At 40.0% G+C, this 9819-nt stretch overlaps 1 protein-coding gene across 1 annotated transcript in view; it reads right to left on the reverse strand.

Annotated features, from left to right (window-relative positions):
- Window positions 1-559: 559 nt before the first annotated feature.
- CSUI_002323 (nicotinate phosphoribosyltransferase) overlaps window positions 560-9819 on the reverse strand; it is a gene marked incomplete at its 5' end in the record, with an annotated part of 11142 nt that continues 1882 nt past the window's right edge. Inside the window, 10 exons of the mRNA XM_068062525.1 lie at window positions 560-1880; window positions 2631-2711; window positions 3503-3637; window positions 4484-4621; window positions 5418-5489; window positions 6168-6288; window positions 6801-6900; window positions 7462-7516; window positions 8210-8311; window positions 9055-9225. Of these exons, the coding sequence (XP_067925499.1) occupies window positions 1803-1880; window positions 2631-2711; window positions 3503-3637; window positions 4484-4621; window positions 5418-5489; window positions 6168-6288; window positions 6801-6900; window positions 7462-7516; window positions 8210-8311; window positions 9055-9225 (1053 nt within the window). The remainder of the gene's footprint in view (window positions 1881-2630; window positions 2712-3502; window positions 3638-4483; window positions 4622-5417; window positions 5490-6167; window positions 6289-6800; window positions 6901-7461; window positions 7517-8209; window positions 8312-9054; window positions 9226-9819) is intronic.

Here is a 9819-nt window from a genome sequence, read left to right on the forward strand (position 1 = left end):
TTCTTTCGGACTGCTCTAGGCTATTTCAACTCTTCTAAGCCCGCCCACAATAACTAGATTAGACACCTAAGAGCACTATACATTACTCGGGGCTGACACTGGGTTCCGAGCCTTTTTACCCGTAGCTTCGTTACGTACTACTGGAACGATATATCTCGAAGAACTAACTTAGGAATAAGAATTGTTCAGCCTCTTCTCTGCCTCCTTGGCTCCGACCCTTTTGTCGTCGCGTCCTCACCCGGCAACGGAGGTTGGTCCGCGCATCATTCCGCCTGCCGCGCGAGTTCGGCGCCACCCTGCGGTCGAAGCTCGAACTCTTCGGCTAATAGGCGGTACTAAAGCCGAAGTGACCGGGACTCAAATCAGCCGACTGCACCTGCACGTGCCGAGCGGCACATCGCTATGTATCTTCAATCTAGTATCTTTGATCTACCTATCTATCTATCTATCTATCTCGTCATCGAGAAGAAGAAGAAAAAGAGAAGTTTTCTTTCTTTCCTTTGAGAAGAGCAAGAACAAAGGACAGAAAGAGCGAGCTTAAAGAAAGATGGACTTTGCAACAGCAACCAAAACACTTCAGAAGACAAATTCAAGTTCGTCCAAACACACATCGACACACACAGACATACAGACCAACCTACACACGAAAATACAAGAAGCACATACGTACATATTTGGATATACGTGACATTTCTATACATACACATATACGTAACTTGCCAACGTAGATACCTCTTTCTCTCTCTCTCTCTATACATTACTAGAGAAGTCGATGAACAATCTCTATCCAGCATGTAAGACTTCAATGACAAGCTAGGTAGAAGTGCACCTCCTTTCTTTCTTTCTCACTCTTTCTTTCTTTGGGGCTGATAAGGGAAATGATAGACATACACATACGCACCTATGCTATCTATCTATATCTCTGTATAGGCAGTCACTAGAGGTTCTTCTTGATAGAAGAAAGAAATCCATAGACAAAGTCAAGAGAGAAAACAAGGCTTTTCTCAACACCCTCTTTCTTTCTATTCCCTTAAAGAGAAGAAAGAAAGAGAAGAGCAGAGAGACATGTTCTTTTTCTTCTGAATTCTTGTTCTTCTTCTCTTCCCTGTAAACAAGATGATCGAGAATGCACCCCGGGCTTAAAGAAAAGAAGAAAAAGATACAAGGGTCAAGTAGATGAATGAAAAGTAAGAAAGAAGAAAAAGAAGAGAAGGAAGAGAAAAACGGTGAGGTTCTCCAAGATGGACGTCTTCTATATTACAACTTCTTCTCCTTTCTTCTTCTTCTTCTTCTCTTTGTTTGGCTATTTGTTACCTTCAAGATTTTGAAGAGAGTTAGGGAAAGAGGAAAAAGAAGAAGATCGATCTCTTCATTTTAGCAAGGTAGAAGAAAGCGGAGAGAGAGGAAATGAGTATCTGCCGTTCTTCTTCTTACCTCCTTTATTCAGAAGAAGAAAGACAGATCCGTCCAAGACATGATACAGAGAGAGATATATACGTGTAGATAACTAGGTATAGACAGAAGAGAACAAGAGACAAGAAAGGAAACCAAAAGGATCTCTTCTCTTTCTCTCTTTTCTGTCCTTCTTTCTCTTATACAAACATGCCAAGATTTCTTCTTTCTAGGACAGGAGCATATCTTCTTTCTTTCTTCTCCTAGATATTCTTCTCTCTCACAAGAAGAAGTTCATTGCAAGCCAAAGAGCCACAAGCCGTGATGAGAAGGAAAGAAGATGAAGAAGATCAAGAAAGAAGAAGATGAGACCACAAATTAAAGAAGACGAGGAAAGCTAGAGGAGTTGCTTATTCGAAAGTATGGATAGGCGCTGTATCTTGCCACATGCGGTGAAAGAACGAAAAATACTCTTCTGTCACGGAGACCTAAGAAAAGAAGAAAAAGAATCAGAGTTCATCATGAGGTGTATATACACCACAACTACACACATACAGACGACGGCAAGCAAACAAACCGAGGCATTCAGAAAGAAGAAGAAAAAAGAAAACTACGGACAACCCAAACTTATCCTCATTTTCTTCCTTTCTTCTTCTCTTCTCATATCATTAAAATACAGACAAATCGACACAAAGAAAAAGAAAGAACAAAAGAAAAGAAAAAGAAAGAAAGAAGGCTGCAACAAAGAAAGAGACAAGAAGTTCACCTACATATACCCCCGAGATATATATAGCTAGATGATCTATACAGTAGCTATATATATCTATATCTATGTATATATATACCCCCTCGTACCTGTAGCCGAGACACACGATCCAGCCATTCAACGTATCACTCCCATGAAGAAAAGAATCGAATCTATCTATCTATCTACGAAGAAAGAAACAAAGAAAGCGAGAGAAAGAGAAAGGTACACGAATTAGGAAAGAGAAGCACTTCCCTTGGCTCTACCACGGAGGAGACATACGTGAGAATCTCTCTAAAAACGTATCTCGCGTATCTGCATACATACATGTAGACAGATAGAATTCCATACAGATGAACTCCCATCTTTTCGTCAAGAGAAAGATAAGAAGAAATAGTAGTAGTAGTAGTAAGGACCAAGCAAGGGGGAGCTGCGAGGACGATTGATCTATCTCTTCTTCTGGTTCTTTTTGTTCTACTTTTGGCTGCGTTACCTTGAAGGGGGTCGGATTGACGGGTCTCGTGAGATCTTTCGGCAGAGCCTTCAGACCTCGAAAGCATTCACGCCGAGCTTCCTGTCACACAAAAGAAGAAGAAGGAGAAGATGAGAAAGAAAAAGAAAGATAAGAAGAAGGAGAAGATGAGAAAGAAAGGACCAAAGAAGAGGATGAAGAATAAGAAACCGCCTTGTTCTTTTTCTCCTCCTTCTGTCTTTTATCCTTTCTATGAGCTCCTCATGCTTTTAAGAGTGGGGAAGTGTCAAAGAAGAGACGTAACATAAGCACCAACTCCTACTCCACACCATTCAAGGGGGTTCCTCATGCCTAGATCTTCTTCTTTATCTTCTTCTTTATCTTCTTCTTTTTCTTCTCATCATCGTCACGTCTGTTTCTCTTTTGTTAGAGTCCATTCAAAAAAGGAATCCCCATGCAACGGACATACATACCTACATACATACGACAAATCAATACCTATCTCTAACTGTCTACATACACATACATACACATATCTCCACATATACAGGTAAGATACATATGTAGATCGATCGATCGATCTATCTATCTATCGACCATGGAGAGATTGACTGACTCGATGTAGGTATCTATCTGTCTATCTACATGTACGTCTCCATGGCTGTTGAGAAGGGAGAAATGAAGTGTCTCTGTACATACACATCAATATCTACACATATGGATCTATGCCTAATGACTGAATGATCCCCACCACATTTGTAAGCAAGCAAAAGAAGGACCGAGAGAGAGAGACAGAGAAAGGTCATCGTTTTGAAGAGAAGAGAGGATAGTAGCTCCTTTTCTCCTGTTGACTGCGTGTGTATTTGTACTTCTAGGGAGAGAGGCTCGAGGACCTTCTTGCCCTTGACGAGATAACCTCGTAAAAGACGCTCGACTTTGGATGGGACGAGGAAACACCTCTTGCGATCTTCATACAAATGACGACAAAATATTCTCTCCTTCTCACGTGGAGGTGCATTCCCTGCCTCCTAGAAGAAAAAGAAGAAGTACATACACATTCGGGAAAGAAACAAGATAAAGAAGATAAGGAGAAAGAAGAAGGATAGAAAGAATAGACGGACGAGAGAAGAAAAACAAAAAGGAGAAGGAACGCATCTATACACACACGTATCAACATCTACACATCTATAAATTATATATACAATATATATATATATACATAGAGAGAGAGAGTGTCCTAGATTTCTTTCTTTCTCTTCATCTGTGACTGATATAAACTCTTCTCTCTCTCTCTTTATATATATAGCTATTCAGAAAGCCTTATTCATTCGCCATACAACCTTATGAACGCTGAAAAATCTATCAAGACATACAGACATAAACATATATAGATATATATATATATATACACATCATATATATATATATATGTATGACAAACGCTGCATAGTATTTTACACTTGGGTTTCCTCTACAGGCTCACGCCTGCACACCACAGACGGCTGTCCTTCATATACAGAGACTAAAGATGTACACCTACGTAGGTACATAGATACACGGACTAAGATAGATAGGGAGATAGACTGAAGATAAACCGACACATAGGAAAGGGTAATGCACATGGGAGTGTGTTTGATCAGTTTGTTTAAGTTCTATCCTTCTCCACGGAATCCATACGCATGTGCAAGACGAGAGGAAGAAGAAGCAGGATAAGAAACGCTCTTTCCAGTCTGACCTCAGCTGTAATACATCCATACACACACATATACTTAGGTATACATGTATATGTATATATATATATATATAGATAGATGTATACACTGTATATGTTTATGTGTCTAGATAGCATGTGTCTGTGTGTATGTCTCTGATACCTGTATAAGATCGACTTCAGGTTTTCCGTCTTTAGTGAAGAGGCGATAGACTTCTTTTTTACTTGGGAGAGAAGCCTTCTCAAACACCTGGGATACCTTCATTACAGGCTGACTATTCAACTCTACCAGCTTATACACCTACACACACGCAGAAATCCATCTGGAGGCATTCCTATACCCTAATCTCTCTCTCTCTATATAGAGATAGAAAGATACATACGTACCAAGACATATATAGATATGTCTATCTATGTAAGTATATCTCTTACTAATGTATATAGATATGTATGTACATCTGAATCATATGCAAGATGCCTTCACATACCCTACATGAATATAGAAGTACAGATAGTCCTATCTATATATTTAACTCACGATGGTATATATGCATATATAGGTATATATAAGACATATACTAGTTTGAGACGTATATAAATATGTGTATTATAGCTGAGATACATGAAGAGGTAGGAAGAAGAAGAAGAAAGAGGAAAAGAGAGCTCGAGAATGAACAGTGAGAAGAGACTCCCACGTGTGAAGGGCGAAGACAGGAGAAAAAAGACTTTGATAGGACGCTTTCTCTTCACATGCAAGAAAGAAGAAGGAGATCGATCGACAAAACGTAGATCATGAAGAGAGAGAACGAAAGGTTCAAAAGACAGGAAAAAGAGAGGAAGAGAAATGACGTGAAAAGAGAAGAATACTGAAAAGAACAGGAAGATCTTTACGAGAGGAACCATCCAAACATAGAAAAGAAGAAGAAGTGACCCCACGCACTCACTTACTTCGTCATCTTATCGACAAAGAGCGAGCAGATAGATACAAGACATACGTACACAGAGAGAAGAGAGAGAAAGAGAAGGAAGAGCTAATCTTTCTTCTGTGTTGCTTTGTGTAGCAGTATTGTAGTGATAGATGTAGGTGCAGTCATTACCATTCCTAGTGCAGGTTGAGACTGGCACGTGACGAGGTTCGTCCCTACAGCAAAGGTATCTATCTCATGATCCTAAAGCAACACATACACAGTATAGACAGAAGCAGGCATTCTCTAGCACCTCTTTCTCTCTCGTCTTCTTCTTCTTCTGTTGATCTTTGCCGGGGAAGAAGAGAAAGGAGAAAAAGAGAGAGGATCGAATGAAAGAAAAGAAAAAGACAGGAAGACGGAGAGGAAGAGACATTAAATTTCTTCATTTCTCACTCTTCATGCAAACAGCCTCGAAAACCTCCACATATACACATGTACATATATATACATATATACATTATATACAGATACATATACATAAGCCTACGTACACATATATATATATACATACTCGTATGTACAGGTATGCATATAGCTTCTTATAGATTCACACGCTCGTTCATATCCATACGAATACATAGAGAGGCATGCAGGGACTACGCACTGATCTCCCTGCATGCCTTCGTTCATATCCATACGAATACATAGAGAGGCATGCAGGGACTACGCACTGATCTCCCTGCATGCCTCTCTCTCTCTATTTGCCTATATCTATGGCAACTATGTAAAACACTCTACTTATGTATGCAGAGATGGATTTCCCATATGTAGACAAGAGGAGAGAAGCAGTCAGTCCTCCTTGCACTTCTTCTTTTTGAGAGTGTGAAGAGTGTCTTCTTGTTGCTTTTCTTCTTTTGTTTTGCTTGAAGTGGGATTGACCTGCTCTCTGAGAGCGGCAATGATGACTTCATTTAGATCATTCGAGGCCGCAATTGCCAAGTCTCTCAGCTCAGGCATGCAAAATGCCTCCGCTGCTTGATGAAACATACGCCGACTCTCTCTGCAAGAAAAAGAGAAAGAGAAGATAGAGACGAAGAAGAAGGACAAGATGAAGGAAGAGAAGAGAAAGAAGGAGGAAGGATGCACCCCTACTACATACACATCTACACAGTCCCGTACACTCCATAGAAACAGGCGTGGGATAGGACCGAAAGAGAGAGAGAGAGAAGAAGAAAAGAAGAAGAAGAAAGAATAAGGGAGAGGCGAATGAATTTTCACATCACTCAAGTTTTGAATGAGAAACTATCCACCGACAGATCGAGTCATGAATCTTTCTTTCTATCTTCATGCAGGAAAGAAGTAAAGAATTCTTTTCTTCTATTCGAAACTCCTGGTAGATCTCCTGACGACGAAGTCTATCAGTATGGCGAGAAGTCTCTCTTTACTTCTTCTTTTTCTTCTCGGGCCTCTTCGAAATCGAAGAAGAAAGAAGGGGGAGAAGAACGAGAGAAAGAGTGAAAGAGCCATAGGGGTTTGGGGGTGTATTCAATTTCTTCTTCTTCTTCGGCTTACTTGGATAGGTAGGCGAGATCTCCGGAGTCCAGGCGAATCCCGCAAGGCTTGTAGCCAAAGGCCAGGAGTGCAGCACACACCACTAAAGCATTTGGAACACCTAGGATAAGAGACACAATAGAAACAAAGAAAGAGAGAAAGAAATAGGATGAAAGAAGATAAGAAAGAGATAAGACAAAGAGAAAGACAGAAGAAGGAGAAAAACAGAAAGAAAGAAAGCAAGCAAGAGACGGGAGAAGAAGAATCGACCTTTCTTCAGGTGTATAGGTAAAGATAGATATAATGGAGGTGATGAGTGTATATACACTCGGTTCTAGTGCGGCCCATCTTATGCTATCCATCAGGAGGGAGATGCAAACTTCTTTCTTTCTTTGTAGATTAAGAGAAACCTAGAGAGAAGAAACACCGTGGAAGCCTTTCTATCATCCACCCCTCCTAACACTCCTGCTAGTGCCGTTCTGACGGCGAGGTGACTCGCACAGAGAGGGGGTGAGAGAGAAGAAAAGAAGAGAAGAGAAGAGCAATTAAGGACTGAATGAAGGAAAGAGAGATTAACAGCATGAGAATAGTAATGGGGAGAAAGAAAAAGAAAAAGAGAGAAGACGTTGAAGTAAAAGAAGAAGAAGAAAGCAGAGAGAAGAAAGAAGGCGTCTCAAGTTACCTGAGTAGAGAGTATCGTAAGTATCAACTAAACCGACAAAGGAATTCGGAAATGTCTAAAAGAACAGAAAAGGAAAAAGAAAGAAAGAAAGAAAGAAAGATGAAAAAGAATCACGAAGAGAAGAAACATACAAGCAACAAGAGATGAAGGGAAGAGAGAAAAGAAAAGAAAGAAAAAGATGAGAGAGAGGGGGAGGAGAACAAGAAGCACTTCAAGAGATTGTAGAACGTTGGAGAAGGAAGAGAAGAAGCCCGAGAAAACAGAAGAAGAAGAGGAAAGTCAGGAGAGCGCCTGCCAAGAGAATCGATACAAACTTTCCTCCTCCATCGTGTAGATACACCCCCCCCCCACACACATCAAAAGACAGGATCACCGCCCTGTATATATACACACGTCAGGCTCTGTATCTATCAATGAAGAAGAAGAGAAGCGCTTTGTATGCGTGGAACGTGTTTAAGAATCTGCCTAAGAAAGACGATGGAGTTTTCTCGGTGACTCGCGCAGGCATAGAGACACACAAAGCGCAAAGAGAAAGAAAGAAAGAAAGAGAGAAAGAGAGTAGCTTTGATCTAGTCACATGGAATGCGACTATCTCCCCAAGCATAGCTAAGCTGTCTATTCATGAAGAAGAAGAAGAAAAAGTCTCTTTCTCTCTCTCTCTCGTCTAAATGGCTCTGAATGAAGATCCATCTAGGTCAAGACTCCTCGTTCCCTCCCTTTTAGAGTGTGTGTATGTGTGGCTACGGACCTGCGCAAATGCAGTGAAGGCTGCGAGCTCTCCTTCATGCATGGTGGAAGAAAGATTTAACGACTGAAAGACCTCAATCATCTTACACCTATACTCCTTCACCTAGAGAAAGAAAGAAAGAAAGAGAGAGAAGATGGGGAGGAAGAAAAGGATGAAGACGAAGAAGTCTTGACCTACTTTAAACTCACGAGTGCTTCTTTTGCTAGAGAAAAGAAACATGCAGAAGGAATAGCATTCCACACAGACAGTCAATATACCGATTAGAGAGATAGATCAATCATAGATAGATAGATAAAGATAGATACAGAGATAGATACATAAAGAGAAATCTATAGATAAAGACAGACAGATAGACAAATTTCTCTGCTGAGGCAGGGGTATGTGTCTGACGTCTTCTACAAGCACAAAACGCATGCTGAACTTATTTCTCTCGAATCTATCTATCTCGAACGTCTATCTATCTCGAATCTATCTATCTATCTTCTATCTATCTATCTATCTATCTCGAATCTATCTATGTATGCAGTATGTTTGTATGGTTGGCTATAGAATTCCCCGATGCGCCCACGCATGATTGATCGCTTTCTCTTTCTCTCTCTCTCTTTCTTTTGCTATCTTTATCTCTCTAGTTTCTTCTCTGCTTTTCTTTCCTTTGGCCTATCTCGATCCATCCAACTCTCATAAATATCTTCTTCTCCTTCTCTCTATCGGTCGACCATTCATTCTCATTGCTTCGTTCCATGATGGATCTTCATCTCCATCTATTCTTGCATGACAGAAGAGAGACAGGAATGCGTGAATGAAGAGAAGAAAAGAGAGAAAGAAGAAAGAGATGCTAATCTTACTTTTTCAACGAAGACCCGACCGCCAACTGTCGATGCTTCTTTCGCTTTTGAAGAAGCAGAAGAAGAATTAGGGAGAGATAAATTCTCTTGAAGTTGATCGAGAGATGTAAAGGACGTGATGAACGAGTGGGCCATTGTACCTCTTAGAGGAATGTCGAACAAATACGCCGCCTGTACATACACCTCACACACATAAACTACATATACATATCTATCTCTATCTAAAAATCTATCTATCTATCTACATACACAACATACACATATAGTACATATACATGTACCTATCTATATTCACCCATATATACATGGAGATACAAACTAAGAGGAGGGGAGAATATCTACACTCTAAATACATTAGGCCGGTACAGATATACAGCACAAACTAGATAGATAAATAAATAGACTGAAGAGACGTGTATGCATACACAATCCTATACATGTAGAAAGAGACAGGAGACAGATCGACAGATGTCCTGAACTTCCTTTTTGTTTCTCGTACATCTCTACATACATCTATTTATCTATCGTCGAGATAAATAGATAGACAGATATATATGCAGACATAGCCATAAGGAGACGCATACGCATGTACAGATAGATAAAAGTTTGACAGATAGATACGAAATAGACAGATAGATAGATAGATACAGATGGATACAGACAGATAGATAGATAGATTAAAGATAGATTAAAGATAGATAGATAGATTAAGGATAGATAGATAGATACAGATAGATACAGATAGATAGATAGATAGATTAAGGA

Source organism: Cystoisospora suis, assembly GCF_002600585.1.
Source record: "Cystoisospora suis strain Wien I chromosome Unknown contig_985, whole genome shotgun sequence".
NCBI lineage: Eukaryota > Apicomplexa > Conoidasida > Eucoccidiorida > Sarcocystidae > Cystoisospora > Cystoisospora suis.